Genomic DNA, 24410 nt, shown 5'->3' on the forward strand with positions numbered 1-24410 from the left:
AGCATGTTCAGAAAATGTTTGTGTATCTTTTTACAGTGCAATCCAAGATAAGTTTCAACTTAGATTATTGCCAATAAAATTTTAGATCTAACTTTTGCACGTCTCTGAAAAGACTTGAACGCTCCTCATTTCCAACTTAACACACATTTCTAATGTCATCAGTCACACACACCTGTCATTAAAACATTCTTGTTCAAAGTTAAACTGGAAGATGATGCCATTCTCGATTTTGCAGCCAGTTTCCTACAATAGGAAACAAAACCCCTAAAAAGACCCAAAATAAAACGTATTATGGTTTCCCTGATTCTTGGACTCGAAGTAGTCTTAAACTAGTGCTTTGGGGTACTTTTAAAATTGAGTTTCTTTAAAAAATATATATCTAGAGTATTTTTGTTTATGTACAAATAAATACATAGAGCTCTAGTCACCATTAGCAGCCCAGATCCCCGGGGATTTTAACACAAAGGGATGTTTAAAATATGCAAAGCTGCTCTCCTCCTATAATCCACATCAACCCAAGTCCTGATAACCAATCTCACAAGCAGTGGCCTTCTCCAAATCAGCAGACAAGATTATGATTAGAACAAAGCTTCAGCATCATTAAGTCTCTTTAAAATCCTCATTTGCATCAAGTGCAAAACAAACCAGACGTCCCAACAAAAATCAGAAGTGAACCAAATAAAACCGGTGGTTTCCATTTGGCTGTTTTTAGTTACAAAGTTAATTTGTTCATCAGTAAAATCAGTCAAAGCTAAAACCAACATGATTGACCCACATAATTAAAGTCTATCATAGGCAGTTGTTACACTGATGTATCAGGCTATCCAGTGGCTGCAGGAAAAGACCAAACCTTTACATTTAAGTTTTACATAAAACCTGTGATGGAACACTTTACCTGACCAGGTGTAACCATGCCTCTCACCATCTACCTGCTGGAGGCGACATCAGCTCAGCACAGCCCAGAGCAGGAACGGCAGGTAAAGCGAATGACTGAATAAACGAGTTGTTAAAATTGTATGTTTTCTGCCATTAAAGGTTTTCATTTCCTAAACCTCCATGCCATCAGCAGCACGCAGGCCCCGACTCCTGCAGCACCCAGAATGTATTTAGTGGTATTTGATTGGTAGACAGAGGTCCCCGTGTTTTTCTCCGATTTCTGCTGGGATTTCAGATCAGGTGAAAAACTAGCTGCAGAGGGGTTGTAGCCCTCGTTAGCAAGATAATTAGCAGAACTGGTGAATCCTGGAGCTTCGGAGGAGCTTTCATCAGATCTCTCTCTGTTGGCAGGGCGAAGAGACTGTGTGGGTTGACCATTCAGGTTAGGAACAGAGGGCATTTCTGCATACTGCATCATACTCTCAACCACCTCGAAGCTCTGATTCGGAGACTCGTAGTGGTTCTCTTCAGGTTCGTTGTGGTTCTGAGTAACGCTGTTGTTGTGGCAGGGCGGCGCCGGGCTCACTGTGTCCGAGGTAGACTCGCTGAGTTCCAGGCGCTCACTGTTACCAGAGAACAGCTGTGCAGGTGAGCTGGAGGCTGGGACAGGTGCGATGGCTTGGCTTTCTGGATGGACGCTGAACAATTGGCCCGGCTTGCTCAGACACACGTTCTCATCGTCGTCGTCATCATCACAAGACTCTGCAGAGGCTGTAGCTGCTGCAGCCTTCGTCTGTGGGCTGCTGTTAGCAACCTGTGGGTGAAAATCGTGACATTTTATTTTATCGCTGTTCTGCAAATACAGAATTAACGTAGAAAACTGAGAAGACATCATAATAAATGTCTATGGCTGAATTGTTGTAATCAGTGCAGCTGAACGCTAGACTCAGAGCCAGGACGCCTGACTAACATTGGATCAGTCCCCGTGGAGACACTCCACCACAGTGTAGTGACGTGCTTTACAACTGAAATGAATAGATCAGGAGTGAGTCAAAGCTGTTAGTCACCTGTGTAACTGCAGGTTCAGAAGTCTTAGCCAGTGGAGAAGTGGACAAGGGAACTTTGTGGACCGGAGGTGCGGTGTCCTGGACCGGAAGCTTCTCTGGAGTCATTGAACGAGAAGAAGATCCGTTGTTTAAATCTGGGTTAATCTGACAAGGGGATGGGCTCTGCTGTGTTTGAGGAAGACCAGGGGAACGGGACGTGTCCCTTTTCACGGCCGGAGCAGGAGGGTAGTGTTGAGGAGGAGCAACAGCTTTGCTTCCTGACCTCATCTCACCTGGAGTTAGGCGAGCATCTCCAGAGGCATCATGGATGTCTGATTCAGAGTTTTCACTCAGATTCTGGGGAGCATGAACCTCTTCCCGTGGGGCTTCGGGAGAAGGCGGAGGGGTTGATGGAGGAAGTGGAACTTGATTCAGGGTGGACTGTGAAAGCTCAGGGACAGGTTCAGGTGGGGAGAGGGCTTCAGCCTGGCCAGCTTGCTGATGTGTGGGGGGAGCCAGGGGAGCTGGTTCTGGATTAGCTGGAGGAGGTACCACTGGGGGAGCCACAGCAGCAGCTGGTGCTGGATGGACATGAGCTCTGATGAGTGTTGTTGGGGTGGAGCTGGGGTTAGGATCTAGGACGAAGAATACAGCGGTGATATTTACATTTGTTATTTATTACTTAATTACAGCTAGGTTCATTCTAGAAAATACAAAGCAAGTGTTTTATTTATCTAATGAGCAAATATTAAAATATGATTCTGAACCAAAACGATGATTGTAGTAACATTAATTATGAAACAGAAGAAAATGTTGAACGCGATCAAGGCCCTGTCCACACGTAGACGGGGATCTGCCAAAACGTAGATATTTTTCTACGTTTTGGCCCGTCATCCACACGAAAACGGAGTTTTTTCACACGAAAACAGATCTTTTTAAAAACTCCGGCCAAAGTGAAGATCTGCGTTTTCTCCGTTTTGAGTGTCTGCGTGTGGACAGACAAAACCGGAGTTTTAAGCTCCGCAACGTCACTTTCCGCGACAAAAAAATGCTGACATCACGTGTGCGACCTGTGTTTACACTAGCCGACAGCATGGATGCCCTCAGAGCTGCGCTCGCTTTATCAATTGTCCAAGCGCTTTTTGCTTGTTTGTTTTTGCAAGCGGAATTACTGCTCCTTGCGGAAGACCACAGACGAAAGACGAGGTTAAGAACGGGGGAAGTACTGCCGCCTACAGGTCTGGCATGTCCTTAACAACGTATTAATCCGGGTACGTGTGGACAGAGTTTTTTTTTTTTTTAAAGGAGGTGGTGTGGATGCAAGTTTTTGGAGGGGCGGATATTCGTTTTTTTAAAAACCCGGCTACGTGTGGACTAGGCCCAAAGCTGAAGCAGACAAAAAGCCAGAAAAGGCATGAATGAAATCTGGGACGTTTGGGTTTGTGTGTCTGCTCCTGACTCCTCTCACAAAGAGCAGGCGCCGCTTCAGCCGCGTGTGAGCTCGGTGCTTTCTGATTGGCCTGCCCACCATTTACACACACATAAATAAAGATAATCTTTTATACAAATTACACACTTTAAAATAACGTGAAGCAGAATAGAAATAAAAAGACCCCAAACTAGTAGGTTTTGTTCAACCTGAGCAAATGACATTTGTGGCCCAGTTTAAACCTGCATCAACATTTTGCACATCGGAGACGCACAACTTTAGAAAAACGTTTTACCATCTTAAATGGTATTATCAAATATTTATATTCTAATATATAATTTAGCCTCTCTGCCTCTACAATCCAAATCAGCTGTGGAGCAGCAGAGCTTCATCTGGGTAAATATCTGGGACTGATGCTGCACATGTTTCCATCATTACAATAAAGTATTAATCTATTGTGTAGCCATACAGCACAACAGCACATTGGAGGCAAGAGTGAACCAAAGGTGTTCCTCAGACCAGCATGAATAAATAATAAACACCTAACAACAGACCGTAGTGAACAAAGAGCAGAGAACAGCTCAGGGGTCAGAGGTCATGAGCCTCAGCCTTGTTGCCTGGGCTTTAAGGCTGCTCTGTGTTCTGCCTGAAGGAAAGGGGGGTGACTATTTCATGGTCGGGATCGTTGCTCTGGTTCTGCAGAGGCTGATGTAGAACACTTAAAGCAGATAAAACTCTTCAGGAGGCCAGATGCCAATCAGAGCAGTCAACAGTGCCGTCCGTCATACACGGTTGAAAAAGAAGAAGCAGATAAATTTTATTTTGAAATAAAGAAGATAAGTAACTATCTGCTCATGTGTCAAAAAAAATAAGCCCAAGGCCAGGGCTATTCAATTCCAGGCCTCGAGGGCCGGTATCCAGCACATTTTGGTTTTACTCTGCTTCAACACACCTGATTTCTATCAGCAGGTGATTAACAGAGCCTGAGGAACTGCTGCACAGGTGATCCAACCTCTGAATCAGGTGTGTTGGACCAGAGAAACCACTAAAACGTGCTGGATACCGGCCCTCGAGGCCTGGAATTAAATAGCCCCGCCCAAGGCTGTCATTTATCCACCATATCTACTCACAGATCTGTGTGAACTCTGTGTGTAGGAACAGTTTTACACATTGTGTGGTGTGTGTGTGGACATGTTCCTAAATGTAGGAACAACTCAGACGATGCAGATGAACAGCATCTAGTGGTAGAACGGGGAAACCACAAATACCGAGGGTCTCAGTCCTCCACATGCTATATTTACCCACTATGCCATTACTTCTGTGGAACAGCTTTAACTGCTGTTAGAACCTACGAGTCCGACATTGTCGCTGGCTGATCTTGTGTTAATGGAGGATTTGGCAGAGCACTCACTCCGGAGTGAACCCGACTTCTAAAGCTATGCTGCGATTTGGGACCCTTCGTGGAGCAACAGACAAACCACACAAATCCAATTCCAGTCCATTTTCAGTTACTGACGACCATGGGAACAGAACGAACTTCAAACGGAACATGCATACAACTCCATTGTAAAATATAAATGACAACCGAATAGGGCTGGGCAATAAATCGAAAATTTATCGCTATCAAAATTTCTGACTCTTATCGAGAATTTTTCCCATGTCAATATATTTGATAATAAAAAAAATGAAAAGATGCGAGTAGGTTGGCAACGTTTATGTCCCTTTAAGAAGCTGTACCACCTTGTCACTCAAAATGTGACTCAACGTAATATGCGTGACAGCCCCGCCTAGTGGACAACTTTTGTCTCTGCACATACCTGTAGTTATCGTCCATTTATCGTTATCGAGGTGAAATCCTTAATATATTGTGTAACGGAATGAAATTACTTTTCCACCAAAAGTCATTTTCCCCCTCTCCTCTGACACAGGACTAGTCTGCATGAGATATGGCCTCAAGGTCTCATGCATTTGCTATAACCTGCTTCTTTCCAGCTCAAGAGAAGAATGAAGAAAAGGACTCTCTCTTTTTAATAAATGAAAGAACTCTATTTTAATAAAGCTAATCAAACAAAGTGTTCGTCAATAATAAGATGTGACCAATCTGTGAAATCAAAATATTAATTACTTTATTATAATCCTATAGAATATAATAAGTAATATGACTTTAAATGTTTCCACTAGGACTGATCTCACGTAGCGTTAAGAGATGGCACATTGCTTTTACTGATCCAATCAGAATCTGCCAGATCTGACGGAGGCGTGGTTTTGGTGGTGCTTGGTAAATCTGTCATCTTTTCATTCGACCATAAACCCAAATATCCAAAGTATAAAACTATGCCCACGTCATCTTTAACGTCAGTTCAAAGCGTTCTAGAGAAGTTGTCGGAGTGGCCAATCCATTACTTTCTTCTTCAGCCAAAAGAACCAACGACAAGCTGGATAAAACCTGTTGCTGTTCCAGCTGCAGCAACGGTTCCTTTCAGAATAAAAGCTGAACCAGGTTTGGGTCTCGCTAGATGCCAACAAACTGTCGTGACCCGGAAGTATCTCAAGACTGGTGGTCGGCTGCCGTGGCTGTTTCTACAGGCCCCGGCTCCATGAAGCTCAAGCTGGACCTCTACACCTCCTGATCTAGACGGGGACTTCCGCTAAGAGTACGTAGACCGACAAGAATGGCGTCAAATGTGTTTATGAATCTCCTAACCAAAGCTTAGCGCGAAGACATCACCTCTACTTCCCACCAGAACTAATCGTTTCTTCGGATTTGCTGGTTCTGAGCAACATTCCACACTACACCATTCTCCATCTCATTCACTTAGTTACACCATACATTTAGTGTTTAAGTTAGTCTAGTTTTAATTTGTTTAGTAATAAATCATTAAACTTTTAAAACCTGACTCTCTCTTCTGTTGTCTCTGAATTAATACGAAGCTGTTACCTAATCCCTACAACAAAAAGTTCCAATCTTCTGGTTAAACAGTACCCATAGGTCCATAAGTTGATTTCATATTTACTATGGAATCTTTTGTCTTATGGCTTATTAAATAACATGTAAATTAACTCATTACAGAATGGCGAGCCATTGCCAGATATCTGTACATTTTGGACACTTCATGCTCATTCTGAGACATGTTTAAACAGTAAAACACTTAAAACTGACGTTTTTGAGCCAGTGGTTGACCTGCTGAGGCTATGGAGCATAGCTAGACCGACCTGTAGGGCACTAAAGCTACAGTTGAGGTGATGTGAACCAAAAGTCAGACATAATAAATAACAGCAGAAAGCCCTGTGTAGGTTGTTGGGTGACTTACTGTTGACGCCCATCAGAGTGTTGTACTCCTTTCTGACCTCAGATGCGAGTTCTTTATGTTCACATTCCTCAAGGGCTGCAATGAACTGCTCTGGCCAATTTTCTCTTCGTCTCAGACAATCAAGAAGAAGTTTCATGGCCTCGTAGTGCCCACTAAAGTCCCGTTTGGCCTCAATATTTTCCTGAAACAAGATTGAAAAGAAGAAAAGGATTCTGGATAGTCTTAAAAACAACTCAGAGAACATCAGTGCTAGGACATTTAAGTGTGTGTTGTTAACCTGTAACCAGACCCAAATTACCAGCTCAGTGGCCTAGAGGTAGAGTGTCCGCCCTGGGACTGGAAGATCGGGGTTCGAATCCCGGTCGGATCATACCAACGTCTCCCTGATTAAGACTCAGCGTTAAGCAGTCGGATTCCCGAGCACAGCCATAGCTGCAGCTCACTGCTCCCCACGGGGATGGGTCAAATACAGAGATGTAATTTCACGAGCGTGTGATGATGACTAATGGGATTTGAACTTAAATCACATTTTTTTCTGTGATACAGGAATTAAAACTGTTTTAGAGTGAGAGCAGTGGGGTGGAAGAGATGTGACAGGTGAAGACTTATTATTTTTATGTTGAAAAACCACTAAACGCATGGTTCTCATACCCACCCTGTCGTGTAAAGTCAGACATGGAAGGTAAGGTATAATCTGTGTCGGTTTCACTTTGGAAACAATGATCCCCATGTTCCGCCTCACGTATCCATCCCAAAGTCTGTCACTGGCGTACGACATCTGGCAATGAAGAGAAGATTATCACCTCAGTTATATTTTCACACACAAACACAAGGAGAACCCAAACAAACAGCTCTTTCACAATATCAGAAAGTACCTAAAAAAACAAAATCAATCTGGTGTTTGGTTTCTGTTACTGCCTCAGACAACGAGGACAAGATTATCCAATGAAACTGAAAGTGAAGATCGGCATATTAAATACACAAAGAAAACATCAATTTCTGGTACAGCCAGAGAAACCTTTCATTTCCCCTTCAAGAAACAAAATCCTCCCACAGAAGCTCAAGGTTACAGCTGAGCAGGAAACAGGCCTCTGCTGCTAGTCACTCATTAAACTTCTTTAGGCTGCAGTTTAATATCAGAGCTCCAGAAACAGACATGCTTCCAAACACAAACACGGGGTTTGGGAGCAGGTTTTGTGTTGAATACACTGTAAACGTCTTTGTTAGTTGACACCTAAACAGGTTGGTGAACTAATCTGCTGACGGTCACCCACGGCCACAGGACATCCTGCAGCTACAGCTAGCAGCGCTATGGAGGAACCTGCAACTGCAAATGCTGAGTCTCAGAGACAACATCCAAAGAGCAAAGTCTTCCTGATTCATGGCCACAGCAGGCTTATTCAGGATTGCTGTGGCCATGATTACCACACACTCACCTAACAGGTTATTCAGATCTCAACATGAAAAAGAGTGTGTGTGTGTGTGTGTGTGTGTGTGTGTGTGTGTGTGTGTGTGTGTGTGTGTGTGTGTGTGTGTGTGTGTGTGTGTGTGTTAGCTTTAAGTATAAAGTGAAGAGAGATTGCAGATTAACAGCACAGGAATAAAAAGCCCATTGACAGCAGGCCAGATCAGTGACCTCTATGCAGGTCATGCTGCTGCTTCTGTCCGTTAGTCTGATCACATTTCATGTATTAGCTCAAACTCACAGCTTCAAGTCCTGCTTCAGCCTCACGAAGGTCGAAGCAAATAAATAAGAGCAAAAAGGTGTTAACAGTGACACTTTAAACTAAATCTGACACGCCTGCTTGTGATTTACACACAGAAAGATACAAATACTTGTTTACACAACTAAGGTGGTACAGAAGCTAACAAGGACAAACAGTGAATGATTCAAATAAACGTGTTAAATTACTGATTTATGGTTAAAACTGACCTGGAAAGGGTTTTTACACATTTTAACGATTTACGTCATGGACGGAAAAACCGAAGAGAAACTGAATGTGAGCTAGAGACATGAGGCCATAAACAGCCTTTAGAAATTGATCATTAAAAGTTGTGCGCAATTTAATTACCAGAAGAAATCAAGAAAAAGTATTTATTGATTTCTGCGCAGATGAAAGTCTGAAAGTGAAATTAACAGGAAATGTCTGGATAATCGAGGACTCACCTTTCTGTTTGATAGCTTTCCGTAATATGTCACACTATCAAAGTCCTGTTCCTTCTTCTCCTTGCAGCTGCGCATAAACTTCAAACTATTGGACAATAACGACGTCAATCAAATGACGAACCAATAACAACGCGTCCGTCCAAGGAGAAGGCGAGGCTTTGTCTCTCGGTTGCGAATTGGCTTTCAGAAGATTTAAAGTCCTACCAGATTGTGACTCATGGTTTACATCTGCCTTTAATCCCGTTTTTCACGCGGCTCTGAAGAGAAAAAGTGAAACCCACAAAATATAGAAAATAATAAATAATTAGTTTTAACTATTCTATCATCTATCATCTATCTATCTATCTATCTATCTATCTATCTATCTATCTATCTATCTATCTATCTATCTATCTATCTATCTATCTATCTATCTATCTATCTATCTATCTATCTATCTATCTATCTATCTATCTATCTATCTATCTATCTATCTATCTATCTATCTATCTATCTATCAATCATCTATATCTATCTATCTATCTATCTATCTATCTATCTATCTATCTATCATCTATCTATCTATCTATCTATCTATCTATCTATCTATCTATCTATCTATCTATCTATCTATCTATCTATCTATCTATCTATCTATCTATCTATCTATCTATCTATCTATCTATCATCTATCTATCATCTATCTATCTATCTATCTATCTATCTATCTATATCATTATTACTATTATGAACACACACGCACGCACACACACACACACACACACACACACACACACACACACACTCGTGTATATGTGTATCTCTCATCCTTCCGAGCTCAGGTCCTCTACCAGAGGCCTTGGAGCTTGAGGGTTCTGCACAGTATCTTTCTAGAACTGCATGTTTTCGGACTGAGACGTCTGATGTTTTTCCTGGGATCTGCTTTAACCACTCCTCCAATTTTAGGGTTTAGTTAGTGTTTGTCCACCAACACAATGTCCAGTTTGTTCACCATCACCATTTTGTCAGTCTGGATCTGGAAGTCCCAAGTTCTCAACCACCTTAGGGGGATTTCCCACTTTGACCTTGGGACTTCTAGTCCATACTCTGCACAGATGTTCCTGTACATTATTACAGCCACTTGGTTGTGGTGCTCCATGTATGCTTTCCCTGCCAGCATCTTGCACCCTGCAGTTATATGGTGGATTGTCTCAGGGGCCTCTTTGCATAGCCTACACCTTGGGCTGTGTCTGGTGTGGTAGATCTTGGCCTCAGTTGGTCTGGTTTTCAAGGCCTGTTCCTGTGCAGCCATGATGAGTGCCTCTGTACTGTCCTTAAGACCAGCTCTTTCTAGCCATTGGTAGGGTTTCTTGATATCAGCCACTTCACTTGTGGTACATCCCATGAAGAGGTTTGTCCTCCCATGATGGTATTTTCAATGTCTCATCCTTTATTTGCCATTGTCTGAGACATTCACTGAGCATGTCATCTGTTGGGGCCTTGTCCTTGATGTACTTATGGATCTTGAATGTTTCATCATGGACAGTGGCTCTCACACTCACTAGTCCTCGGCCTCCTTCCTTATGGATAGTGTACAGTCTCAGTGCTGGATTTGGGATGGAACCCTCCATGCATGATTTGGAGCTTCCATGTCTTAACATCTGTGGTCTGTATTTCCTCCTTTGGCCAGTATTTTATTCCTGTAGGATATCTGATTACTTTTAGGGCATAGTTGTTTATTGCCCAGATCTTGTTCTTGCCATTGAGCTGACATCTTAGGACTCGCTATTTGGCTGTGGCTCCTTTCCTTGCGGCAAAGTTGCCATGTGCTTGTGCGATACCAAGATACTTTTAGCTGTCCTTTGTTATTATTCCTTCTGGGAGTGAGACCTCTTCTGTGTGGACTACCTTCCCTTTCTTAGTCTCCATCCAACCACACTTCTCAAGTCTGAAGGACATGGTGGCGCAGTTGTTAGCACTGTTGCCTCGCAGCACGAAGGTTGCAGGTTCGAAACTCGGCCGCGGTCTTTCTGCGTGGAGTTGCGTGTTCTCCCCATGCATGCGTGGGTTTTCTCCAGGTACTCCGGTTTCCCCCACAGATCACAACATGCCCTATAGGTTATAAATTGTAAGTCGCTTTGGATAAAAGTGTCTGCCAAATAAATAAACATAAACATTCCAATGTCAGTGCTGTAGATCCTGGTGGTGTGGATCAGTGAGTCCATGTCTCGCTTGTTCTTGGCATACACTTTATGTCATCCATGTAGAGGAGGTGGGTGATTGTGGTTCCATTCTTGAGTCGGTATAGCCAGTTGTTACGCTCCAGGCTGTCTAGGGGACCTGGGGTAACAAGGAGGACACATGCTCTGGTGTTTAAAAGTCAACTTATATTTATTTACACCAAGGAAAATTAATAAACACAACTGGACTAATCGGCAGCAACTAAAATGGTAAAACAAAATAAACTCTACTTAGCCAATATAACTATGAATCAGGGAAACCCCTGCACACCAAATTAATGTTTATATCAGGGAACCCCCTGCACATGAAAGACACAAATTGGCTAAAAAAAGATTAAAATAAAAGCATGCCAAGGAGCCACCAGGACAGAGACCACATGTCCAGCCTGTTGCTCCCTGATGGTGAGGGCTGGGTGACTTTTATGCAGTGAGTCCTCATTCAGCTGCTGATTGTCATTGCCACCAGCTGGGACTTCAGAGTGGAGCCGGACAGGCATGGGAGAAGCCAGGTGCTGCAAAACAGCTCCTCTCACACAAGAGGGATAAAAACACAGGAGTAAGAAATGAAGTAAAAACATAAATGGCACCAGCCATAACACCAGTCTTGTTGATTATTTGGTTGAGGGGGGTTCAGGCCTGTGTAGAACAGCAGTGGGGACAGTGTGTCTCCTTGGTATATGCCACCTTTGATGGAGACTTGTGCAATTGGTTTGCAATTGGCCTCAAGAGTGGTTTTTCCACAGCTTCATTGAGTTAGCAATGAACGCTCTCAGAGTCCTGTTGATGACGTACAACTCAAAGCATTCAATGATCCATGACTGCAGCACTGAGTCATAGGCCACACACAGGTTGGTGTGTTGGGCTTTGTAGTCTTGAGCGACTGTTTGGTCCATCAGCAGCTGGTGTTTGGCTCCTCTGGTGTCTCTGTGATGCCCTTCTGTGCTGTGATCGTGTACTGATCCATGTGCCCACTTATCTTAGTCGCTATGACATGAGCTTCCATGTTGTGGAGAGGCAGGTTATTGGCCGACAGTTGGATGGGACTGTACCCTTGGAGGGATCCTTCAGGATGAAGATTGTGCGCCCTTCAGGTAGCCATTGAGTCCCATCCTTTAGCAGCTGGTTCATTTGTGCCGCCAGCCTGGTGCTCATGGAATGCAGTGAGCTTCTTTAGCCAGTAGGCGTGGATCATGATGCTAGCCAATTTGCATTGCTGTTTTGGGATGCCTCCTTCTCCCAAATGCCCTTCCAGTACTGTTCGGTCTCCAGCATTGGTGGGTCTGCTTTGCTGTTATTACCATGCCACTGAGAGTACACTTTAACTGGTTGGGTCGAGAAGAGCCTGTTTATTCGTCTGCCTTCCCTTTTTTTCTTGTTTCTCCTTAGAGAGCTGGCCAAGGCTTGGAGTCTTTGTTTGGCAGTATATATATATATATATATATATATATATATATATATATATATATATATATATATATATATATATATATATATATATATATATACACATCTGAGTTGAAATAGATTGGCTTGAAAAGTCATAATGAAACAGTAATGAAGCATTTTATAAGTGACACTATATTTTGGCTCCTTTTTAAGAGTCCCAAACATACAGACCTCAAAACCATCATTGAATGCTTTGAGTTGTACGTCATCAACTTTATAAAATTGTTCAGTATACTTTTTTTTAGATAAAACTCAATTAAAGTTAGTATATATTTGTATATAATCCCAGTCTGAAGTCACACGTGTTCTATTACAATAAGGGGGCTGGGCCTACAACATATTCTGCAGCCTGCTACTAGGAGGAGATGAGCTGCTTTTGGTTTTAATTGTTGCATCACCTTCTTTTGTCTGATTCTACAGATGATTTAAAAAAAACAATACTTTAGTTTATTTAACCAGATATGACAATAGCTAAAGCAGACATTTTTGAACATTATACATCAGCATCATAAATGATGATGTTGAAATAAATAAACCCTATCTCAAAGTGCACGTGTCACAAATAGGATAAATATTATATCATTTTATTCACTGGATGCTCCAATAGAAAAATAGCAGGATGCACAAATAAAATCTAGCTGGGAAAAACAAACATAAGGACAGAACAGAGTGGATATTATACCAGAAGATGGCGCCACTGACTTACTGACTAATTTCCTTTAGAGCAGTGGTACTCAACCTTTTTTCACTGATGTACCCCCGTGAAATTTTTTTTTCAGCCAAGTACCCCTAATCAGCGCAAAAGCATATTTGGTTGTAAAAAACAAAAGACCTTAAATAGAGCACGGTGCCTTCAGTGACTGATTTATTAAACTTTGGAACTGATAAACAAGTACAAAATTCAACCATTTGAACAAAAAAAACTATTTCGAATATTTTAAATATTAATACTCCATAACTAAATGTGTTGGAAATATTTTTCATCACTAAAATGTGATTCTAATTAATTAATTGAAAACAGTCACCATAAAACTATTTAAAACCATAAGATTACCCATTGAAAAATCCATAAATGTGAAAAACACTGCACATTTTTTGCAGTATCTCTTGAACTATTTGGAAAAATATATATATATAACTAGAAATACTTAAAAACTATATATCAAATACAGGCCAAATAAATGATTAAGCTAATTATAATTAAATATTTGTGCTCATAAACAAACATATCAACATAAAGTGTTCTCTTTTGTGATCATAGTATATCTGTTCTCTAAAAGAAATCATTATCGTCATTTTTAATAACAATTGCTAAAAAGAAATGCAAATCTCCAAATATATTTTTAAAAATCAAAAAGAATTCTTAACATTACTGCACTGAACGGAGTGTTTTTACAGACTTTTTAGTGAGACACTTGGGCTTGTGCTTCACACAGATCTTTTTCATCCTTGGTGGCAGGGAGGCAACTGCTGTGATCAAGCTCTTTTCTAGACACAATCTGCTTCTGTGATCAGTGTCGTTAGCTAATTTCTCCCCACAGAAAAAACACAGTGCCTTGGGTGGGTTGCAACTTGGAAGTAAATCCAAATAAAACATAATCTTCAATATACAGCCAGAATTTTGCCGGCTCTGGTTTGGCCTTCATGGCCACTTGTCCCTCCGTGTTTTCTAAAGAATTGCTGCTGCGCTTCAGCCACGTGTCCATCGCTGATCCAAGTGTGAATAGATGACTGGTGATGCCAGGCGTTATATGACAGGTTGGAGTTAACCATCCTGGTATGGGGGCAGACTCTGGGATTTTGGGATAATGAATTTAGCTTACTTCTACTGAATATAAAACACATTTTATGAACTTTTACTTTTATTTTCCTAAAATATTGATTAAATTATTTTTAAAAGATTTTCCATGGATATTATTTTTTTTAATGAATTTACATTTTCTCATGTACCCCCTGGAGTTTCTTCACGTACCCCCAGGGGTACGTGTACCCCCATTTGAGAAAGGCTACTTTAGAGTATCAATTTAGACTAGCTCAACAAAAAGAACAAAAAAGTGCATTAATGCATGGCAAAGTTTACTAACCAGCTGTTCAAACAACACCATCAGGATAAACTGAAAGAATTACGGAGAAATTACAGGTGACAGCATTAGGCGTGATGTTGCTTTTGTGGTTTATGGTTGGTGCTCCTGTGGATTAGAGCTCTTTGAGTCCAGTGTTTTAAAAAGCTGTTTAATTTTCAAATATGTCTGTAATTAATTTATATGGTGGTGCTTAAATGCTTCTTCTTTGAGGTAAATCTCTGTCTCACAGATTTACTAAACATAGATGTAAAACATCTTCACCTGCAGTGATTTGTTGGAGAATGTGTGACTTTGAAAAGGTCATTTCACTAATTTCACACTTGTAGATCTGTTTTCTCCTCCTGGGAGAACCTCAGCATGGCTTTTTGTGTGTCGCTCTCAGCAGCGTTTCTCTCAGGTCTGCTGTCATGTAGGAGGGAAGGAATGAATAAGCTGCAGTTGTTTTACAAAAATCCTGTCATCCACTGGCTCTTTGCTGTACTAAACAAAGCAACCATGAATAACAATAAAAGTAAAGTTATTGGTTCTTTAAGAAGGAAAAAAACCTTTCAAAGGAAACGTTTTTTTTTTTTTTGTTTTTTATTGCTTTGAAACGATAAAATGACACTTAGAACAAGACATGATAGTTAAAGTAAAAATAAAAGGAACAAATTTGCATCACCTTAAGTAATAAAAGTAAATCTTTGACTGTTTTAATAAACTTGTGCATAAAACATGCTAAACTGCTCCTGTTTTACAGTTTTTTTCGATTGCTAAAACTCAAAAATCAAAAATGAGGCACGAATTTCACAACCTCTACTTCAATTCCCAATCGCCTGACTCCATTTATCACTACTTAAGATTGCCTTATCATATTAGCTCTCTGATTGTCCTCCTTTACACTCTGATGTCAATTTGACATCACCATGCTGTCAAAACACAGCACACAATTTCCACGTTTACACACACTTGTCAAACAAACTCTCAAAGCTTCAATCAACAACACACAAATATTCAAATCTCTAAACTTTCATGTCTGGTGAGCAATTTTCAATCAGGGACTGCAGCATAAAAGTAAGTTTCCACAAGGCTACCCAGGTGTATGAGTGGTTTCAGGACCACCCACGGTTTTCCATTTTATACCTTCCACCTTATTCCCCCTTCCTCAATCCCACTGGGGAGTTTTTCTCAGCCTGGAGGTGGAAGGTGTACGAAAGGAATCCACAGAGCCCGGTCCCACTGCTTCAAGCCATGGAGGAGGCTTGTAGAGATGTGGCCTTTGAGGCCTGTCAGGGCTTCATGAGGCACTCGAGGCAGTACTTCCAGAGCTGTTTGGACCAGGAGGACATCGCCTGTGATGTTGATGAGGCCCTCCGGCCAGACAGAGACCAGAGGCATGATGCCCCATGATTATGCTTGAATGGGAGAGGGGGTGGAGGTGGTTAATGTAACTGTAAAAATAAAATGTTTTGTCTCAAAATCTTTGGGGTGGGGGTGGCCGAGGGGGTGGGGGGGATTGGGGGGCTGTAGAATAAAATGTTTTGTCTCAAAATTTGTGTGATGTCTAATGTTTGTCTCAGAGAAAAGTGGGCACTGTCATACATTCAGTGTGTAATTCATTGTGTTCCATTTAGACAATTGTGTTTTCAGTTTTGCTCTTCAGTGTTCTTTCCATGCTTGGTAGTGTTCACCCGAAGGCTACTTGTGTTTAAGCAATGAATGGTATGTGTGTGTCATGTGAAAATGTGGCTGTGTTTACAAATGAAAACATGTGTTCCATTTGGGGAACATGTTACGATATGTGATGGCTGGGTTTTGTTGCAAAGGGAAGCCACGGTTTAGGAATTTGTGTGTTACGTTTGGGGTTTTGTGTGTGCAGTTTTGAAAGAAACGTACAGTTTTGAAAAACGAGTTTTAGCAATCGAAAAAAACTGTAAAACACAGGTGAGGTTTGAGCCTTCCCATCAGTGCCACTGAGGATATATTTATTTCTTTAGACTGAGTCATATTCCCTGTGAACAGATTCTGATCTTTATGTGTGAAGAGAGCTTAGAGGAGTTTGAATTCTTCTCCCAGACTGAGCAGAATAAACGTGGTCCCTGCTGAGCTCACAGACAGAAAACCATTGTTATGTTTTACTTCAGTCACACCAAACCGATTTAATCTGTTGATGCTTTTCTGTCCTTTAAATGTTTCATCAGAAACAATAACTTGAGTAAATATAAATAGATTTTTTTTTTCAAATAACAAAGCCTATTAGCTAGCTGTGACCAGAGCCGGATTACAATTTATTTCAATATTTATTAATTAACTAAAAATAGTGACACTATTTATCTTAACCATAGACTGTTACATTAGCTACGTCACATTAACGCCAGCCCATGACTGTAGCCTACAACTTGGGCGCCACCCAATTAAGGATGTCAGAGAAGCGGTCAGAGTCAGAGTGGGACACAACAAAGCTAGCAGGTGATTTTGAGTAGGCTAACTTTCATGATGCTTTCCCGTGTGGCAAAACGTAAAAAGAAAAAAAATGAAGAGGAACAAAAGAAGAGACAGCGGGGGGCTTTACAGAAGTTTCTGTCGTGCTGCTTGGACAGCCGTCCGACAGCTGTGAACCTGCTCGAGTCAGCAGAGCCAGAGGCCGGGCCCGAGCCAGACCCGCAGCAGACATGGCCCGAAGATGAGGCGGGAAATGCGGCGGAAGATGCTGTGGCGCCAACGCCGTCAACATCAACGTTGTCACAGAAGGACAAACTGGAAGATCAGCAGCCAGACAGAAGTGAGCCCAATATAGTCTTACAGCAGGAGCCTCTAGACCCAGAAAGGGTGTTAGCAAGCTACCCATCTGATCCTGCAAAGTGGTACCAACCTGATGACAGGATGCGTGAGTACTTTGCACTAAACCATCCCTCTCAAAATATTGGATATTTCTCTGCATTACAGAGGAAATCTGGAGACATAAGCCAAAGCTTAACCAAGAAACATTTCTTTAGATGTGTTTCTGCTGTGATTGAGGCCTGTGATGCTGGAAAGCTGAAGATTATTCCGGAGTGGAGAATGCTAAATGGTTTCCTTGGTAAGTGTTGCTGGTTTTATTAATTATTTTTCAAATATGTTTTATTAATGTTGAAATAGCAAAACAATAAGTTCACACTCAGAAAATTCACACAGAATTTCTGATTCAGCAGAGGCAAAAACAGCCTGAATGAGCATAAAGCAACATCAAAACTTAAGATGTTTTCATTTTATTAAAATACTTTCTTTTAAGATTATAAATTGTATTAAATTTACTGTAATATTTTAAGCTACATGTTTATAGTTTGTTTTTGCGCCTTTAAACATGCTTCAGTCCATTCAAATTCATCTATTTCTTCATTAATGTCTTTCCACTATCATGTGATTAATTTTTCAACATTTATAAATGTTGTAAGCTATTGTATTTAGCAGAAAATCTTTTTAATTAAACGTGTTGATTAATTTAATGACACCTAGTGGTCATTTACTGGTATTGCTGCCTTAACAATGACACTCCCAATAGATAAGATGAGGATAATTTATTAGCATTTAATACAGCTCTGTAATGATGTATAAATTATTAATATCAAAAAAATAGTCTGATAGAATGTTTAACATACAACACATGACTTATTTTGTCATACAAACAAAAATGTGAATGAACTTTTATTAATGACTTTGGTAAGTTTCAGATTTCATTTCATAAAATAACATTGATGGAGGGGGGGCCAAAAAATGCAGCCTGCCTAGTGTAGTCCAATTATTTAACCCGGCTCTGGCTGTGACGCCCATGGAGGAAACAGCTGGGAGAAGTGTGTGTGGTAACTGTCTCTGTAGAAGTTTTGTCCCGCTCTTCTTTAAAGAATAGTCTGAATTCAGCTCCATCAGAGGGTTTTCCAGCAGGAAAAGCCTATTTAAGGTCAAAGTTCAGGTGCTCTCCTTCAGGATGTTCTGCTAGAGAACATAACCCATGGTGTCTTCAGCTACAGCAGGTAATCCAAGTCCTGAAGCAGCAAGCAGCCCCAGATCATCACACTAACACCACCATGTCTGGCTGTAGCCACGGTGGTGTTTTAGTGTTAGTTTAACTCCAGATGGAACGGGACAACACCAGAAGATTTACCAAGAGGTCTTTGGGATGTGGGTCAAATAGAACTATCGCTAATAGTTTGTTCATTAAAAAGAGATCAAATCTGTTTTCATTTAAGGAGGATAAGGATGTATTTGGTTGTCAAGGCTCTAATTATCAGTGTTTTTAAAACAACACAGGCATGATGTCTTCCTGTTTGATGTATTTACATTTTTTTTTATTGCTAAAACACGTTTTTCAAAACTGTACGTTTCTTTCAAAACTGCACACACAAAACCCCAAACATAACACACAAATTCCTAAACCGTGGCTTCCCTTTGCAACAAAACCCAGCCATCACATATCGTAACATGTTCCCAAAATGGAACACGTGTTTTCATTTGGTAAACACAGCCACATTTTCACATGACACACACATACCATTCATTGCTTAAACACAAGTAGCCTTCGGGTGAACACTACCAAGCATGGAAAGAACACTGAAGAGCAAAACTGAAAACACAATTGTCTAAATGGAACACAATGAATTACACACTGAATGTATGACAGGGCCCACTCTTCTCTGAGACAAACATTAGACATCACACAGATTTTGAGACAAAACATTTTATTTTAACAGTTACCCCTCCTCACCCCCTCTCCCATTCAAGCATAATCATGGGGCATCATGCCTCCGGTCTCTGTCTGGCCGGAGGGCCTCATCAACATCACAGGCGATGTCCTCCTGGTCCAAACAGCTCTGGAAGTACTGCCTCGAGTGCCTCATGAAGCCCTGACAGGCCTCAAAGGCCACATCTCTACAAGCCTCCTCCATGGCTTGAAGCAGTGGGACCTGGCTCTGTGGATTCCTTTCGTACACCTTCCACCTCCAGGCTGAGAAAAACTCCTCAGTGGGATTGAGGAAGGGGGAATAAGGTGGAAGGTATAAAATGGAAAACCGTGGGTGGTCCTGAAACCACTCATACACCTGGGTAGCCTTGTGGAAACTTACTTTTATGCTGCAGTCCCTGATTGAAAATTGCTCACCAGACATGAAAGTTTAGAGATTTGAATATTTGTGTGTTGTTGATTGAAGCTTTGAGAGTTTGTTTGACAAGTGTGTGTAAACGTGGAAATTGTGTGCTGTGTTTTGACAGCATGGTGATGTGAATTGGACATCAGAGTGTAAAGGAGGACAATCAGAGAGCTAATATGATAAGGCAATCTTAAGTAGTGATAAATGGAGTCAGGCGATTGGGAATTGAAGTAGAGGTTGTGAAATTCGTGCCTCATTTTTGATTTTTGAGTTTTAGCAATCGAAAAAAACTGTAAGTCCACTTCGTGTTGTTGGATTCTACTCAAGACATTTCATACCTTTTCATTGATCTCGCTCATAATTTCCTCAAACCTTCTGTTTGATGAAGAGTGAAAGAATTAAACAACTAAACATTTAGTAACTAGAAATACATACATCATCATATAGCACTGATAGTGACAAGAACGCATTCTCATACAGACAAACCTTTATTTTGACCTCACACGTAAAACTAGCGTTAACGGCTAGCAGCAAGTTGTTACTCTACCCTTTTATACCTTGTCAGGCAGAGAGAGACAGAAAACCCACAAAGCAACAATGAGAGCCAGAGGCTACATCACCAACACATTAGCGGTACGAAAAAAAACAAGTACATCTCAGAAAAGTAAAGGAAAAAGCAGGAGTGTTTTTTTTCTGAGGCTTTTATCTTATGAAATAGTTTTGTGCTACAGAACATTGGTTCTTCAACCCAGACTTAAATACTGACCTGACTGTGTGGTTGGAACACTCAGAACATAACATTTTAGAGTCTGATGAGTTTTGTTTTGATGAAAAGTTCTCTAAAAATTCATATCAGCAGTAAACCAGATGGAGGACTCAGACACAGGTGACCCAGATGGATCAGGACCACATGGTCCACCGCTGGGACAGATTTAAGGTGTTCTTCACATGGATCCTGTGTCAACTCAAAAGTCAAGATGAATCAGAAAAGAAGCAGCTTTATGTTGATAAGCAAAATTTTTAACCCTATCCTCAACTTTTCAGAGATCCACAAAGTTGCTGCTCCCGTTTCCCGGGGGCAGCCGTGCGACGTGCCTACCTGGCTCCCATTGCTGCAGAGCGACGCTGTAGCTGTGCTGGCTGACTGTGGAGCTCCCTGAGGTGTACCACAGACAAACCGCTGTTTGATGAGTTGATGCATGCTTCATGTTAGAATCTCTTAACCATGTTTTTCTTGTAAAAAGCGCCTGCAAACCTTTGTTAGCTTCAGTTAGCTCATCGCTACATGAGATTTTGAAGGGTGTCATGGCTGCTCACATCTTCAGAGCCCCGCTCTCAGCTTCACCTCTTTGAAAATGTTTGTTTTGTCCAGGAGCAACACGCCGTATCACACGGCCAAGTTAGCGGTGGCAAGAACTGCTCATTGGGCTTCCATTCAGCTCTTCAGAAAACTACAGGTGGCATCATGGATGGTTGGTCCATGATTTTAACAGTCAATGTGCATTTTATCCATGAGCTCCATTCCTACTAGAAAAGGAAAGCTGCCAGTTTGACAGTATTTTTAAGGTGCTACTTTGTCCTCTGCTGCTTTCGATGCAAGAGCATTTCAGGTGCAAAACAACAAGAAAGCATTCCACACAGCTAGTCTGACAAGGTCAAGAAGTGACAGGAGACCATGGGTGATTTCAGCAGTTCACGCTAAAACAAGCTAAAAGAAAGATGGCAGCATTGTCATGGTTTGCATCTGCCCCTCCCTTCAAGTGCCTCCTGGTGTTTCTCCATCCTCTCTAGGTGCTCCTTTTGTGTCCTAGCACCCTCATGTGTCATGTCTGCGTCTTCCTCATGTGTCTTCTGGTTTTCCCCATTTGACCCTTGATCTCCAGCCCTCTAGGTTTCTCAAGTCATTTCCTTTTGTTACAGCCTTTCATGATTCAGTATGTTTTTTTCCCATCAGTGTTTATTATTGTTCTCCCACCTCCCTTTGAATAGTAGTTATGTGTCCTGCTCTTTTGTATTAGGTTTTATTCTTTGGTCAAGTTAGTTTCTCCCCTGATTAGTCATTGCCTTCACCTGGTCCTCCTCCCAAACCCCACACACCTGCAGCTCATCTCCCTCTCATCCTCCCAGTGTATTTAAGCCCTGTCTTGTCTCAGTGTCTTGTCGGTCCATTGTGATGTTATTCTGTCAGTCTCGTCTAGCTTTTGTAATTTCTAGTGCTTTTGGTACTCTTGAGTCTTTAGTGTTTTTGGATCTCTAGATCATTATCTGGAGTTTTTGGCTTTTGGCTTTCCGCCCCTTGGACTTATTTTTGTTTTATCCTACAAATAAAAGGATTTTTCTTTATATTCAACTCCTGCCTCGTGTCATCCTGGGTATCTGCATTTTGGGTCTTAACCATCCTCGTATCGTGACAAGCATGCTTCAAAAAGGTCTGTGGTTTATGTTCTGTTGTGTTTACCTTGACTGCACAGGTTTAACAGGTAACAACATTTTTTAACTAGTTGGGCAACTGGAAATCTGCAAGTGGCTTTTATTTTGAAAGTTTCCAGATGTGTTACACTGCTTTTGTCTTTGACTTCCTGTCTGCTCCGATCTGAACTGCTGAGCTTGTTGCGCTCTGGAAGAGTAGCACTTAGACTCAAAGCGCATGCAGCGTGTCCCTACAAACGAAGCACTGCTGCTTATTGTGGGAACAACCAGCAGGTTAATTAAAATTTCCTGTTTAAGATGTTGCTTAGCTCCAAAACACCTGGTTCACAAGTTGAATATCCTCTCAGCATGCCCTCAGGTTCAGCAGAAGCCCACTGACCTAACTCAGATAAGCTGTAGACATTTAAAACAAGCAACACTAACCCTCGAGGACCAAGACAGGTTTCCAAAACAAACACTAACGGACCAAACAGAAGTAACATATGCAACAGCACCCGATAATGTGTTTACGACTCCGACCAGCTCGTGAATTCTAGTTTGAGGAAAATTAACCAAAACTTTGATCATGAACTGAACAGATGGAAAAGGTCAAAATCTTTTCTCTTTAGTTATTGGGCTCTTAAGGCTTTACTGTAAACTTACTGGCCTCAATGTTCTTTTTTTCACTCAAACTATTTATGGCTTGGTTATTTTTCATGGATTATTTCAAATGCTGGTGAATCTGCTTTTATCCTGGAAACTGCTGGAATTCCCTACCAGATGTGCTTCACCTCTTTGTAAAAGAGCACAGATCTTTTATTCTCTAGATTGCATAGGCTGTGTGTGTGTGTGTGTGTGTGTGTGTGTGTGTGTGTGTGTGTGTGTGTGTGTGTGTGTGTGTGTGTGTGTGTGTGTGTGTGTGTGTGTGTGTGTGTGTGTGTGTGTGTGTGTGTGTGTGTGTGTGTGAGATACACAAACAAATAAACAAATGCTCTGTAAATCTTCAGATATAATTTTGTAATCATGGTGGAGAAAATAAAAAATGTAAAAGAAAGAAAACAATAAAGAAACATTTTTCTTTGTTTACACGTTTTCTGTGAGGGCTGCAGAGTTTAGGGAAGCATTTGCCACCTGGAGTTTGTTGGGAGCCAGGGATGTCTTTAGACCTATCTTGGGTGGACTTCAGCCCCCACAAAAGATTCCAAACCACTCTAAAGACAGAGTTATTATAGTATTTTAAAATTGTTTTATTATAATGATGTCCTGACTGTAAAGCATGTTTAGGTTTGGTGAAAAACTTTCAGCAATACTTCCTTCCTACAACCCTGGGGGCTAAGCCCCCGTGTTTTTCAACACTAGTGACGTCTCTGTTAGGAGCCAAAAGCTGGATAAGGATTTATGTCATTAACGTTTGCAAATAATTTTCAAAAGAGAACAACGTAAAGCATAAATATATCATTTACAACAAATATGAATGTAGTTTCTTAATTACATTTTAAAATGGACAGACTCCTAGAGGTAGGATGAGGAGCTCAAATGCTCTGGAGGGACTCGGATTAGAGCCGCTGCTTCTGCACATCAAGAGGAGCCAGCTGAAGTGGATTGGGTCAGAATGCCTCCTGGGGGAGGTGTTTCTGGTATGTCCTGTCAAGACAAGGCCTGGGTCTGAACCTGAGTTGGAGAGATTCTATTTCAAGGCTGCTATGGGCACACCCGAGAGTCCCACCAGAGAAGCAGGTGAAGGTGGCCAGAGAGAGGATGGTCCCTGCCAAAACCGGGAACCCGTGTTGCAAAAGGAAATGACAGAGCGCTAAACACCAGTCACCAAACATCTTTTGTTGTCTGTGACTTCAAATGGTGTTTTTCTTTTTGACACTCTGGTAGTTGAAGTGGTAGCAGCCGGCTGTTTCTCCTTCTCTGGTGTTATTGAGCTGAGAACCTCTCACAGCAGTGGTGTTCTGCTGCTAAATACACGAGTGCTTTATGAGTGGAGGACCCAGGGAAGTGAGACGGTTCGGTGACAAAAAACAACCCGATGGTCCAATAGATGCTTTCAGTCCGAAAAGTTTTATAGGTGTAGGTTTATAGCCAAATGCGAGAGAACCACTTTATTCTTTATTATTTCATTTTTCAAATCTCCACCATGTATTTATAGCTACACTAGGTTAGAAAGTTAGGAGGCATGAAAAATTCTTTTAAGCTAATTTCCTTTTTGAAACTTTGCTCTAGCAGCTTTAATTGCGACTTTTTTTTTTTTTACTGATTCAGATTTTTTTTTTTCCTCAGTCAGGATTTTTCCATCCATAGAAACCAATGGCAAA

At 41.4% G+C, this 24410-nt stretch overlaps 1 protein-coding gene across 1 annotated transcript; it reads right to left on the minus strand.

Annotated features, from left to right (window-relative positions):
- Positions 1-322: 322 nt before the first annotated feature.
- mavs (mitochondrial antiviral signaling protein) lies at positions 323-8924 on the minus strand. The gene is made up of 5 exons (XM_015969386.3): positions 8830-8924; positions 7318-7440; positions 6663-6843; positions 1944-2557; positions 323-1690 (listed from the first exon to the last, which is right to left on the minus strand). Exons 1-5 carry the CDS (start codon positions 8902-8904, stop codon positions 1040-1042), a joined length of 1644 nt encoding a protein of 547 aa, XP_015824872.3. The 5' UTR covers positions 8905-8924; the 3' UTR covers positions 323-1039.
- Positions 8925-24410: the final 15486 nt, after the last annotated feature.

Source organism: Nothobranchius furzeri, chromosome 18 (genome assembly GCF_043380555.1).
Source record: "Nothobranchius furzeri strain GRZ-AD chromosome 18, NfurGRZ-RIMD1, whole genome shotgun sequence".
Classification (NCBI taxonomy): domain Eukaryota; kingdom Metazoa; phylum Chordata; class Actinopteri; order Cyprinodontiformes; family Nothobranchiidae; genus Nothobranchius; species Nothobranchius furzeri.

Excerpts from the sequence above, each read along its gene's own strand:
- mavs (XM_015969386.3), bottom strand. The coding sequence starts at position 8,904 with ATGCGCAGCTGCAAGGAGAAGAAGGAACAGGACTTTGATAGTGTGACA. Across the intron at positions 7,441-8,829 it reads GAAAGCTATCAAACAGAAAG|ATGTCGTACGCCAGTGACAG; the intron begins GTGAGTCCTCGA and ends CTTCATTGCCAG. Across the intron at positions 2,558-6,662 it reads CACTCTGATGGGCGTCAACA|ATCCTAACCCCAGCTCCACC; the intron begins GTAAGTCACCCA and ends TCTTCGTCCTAG.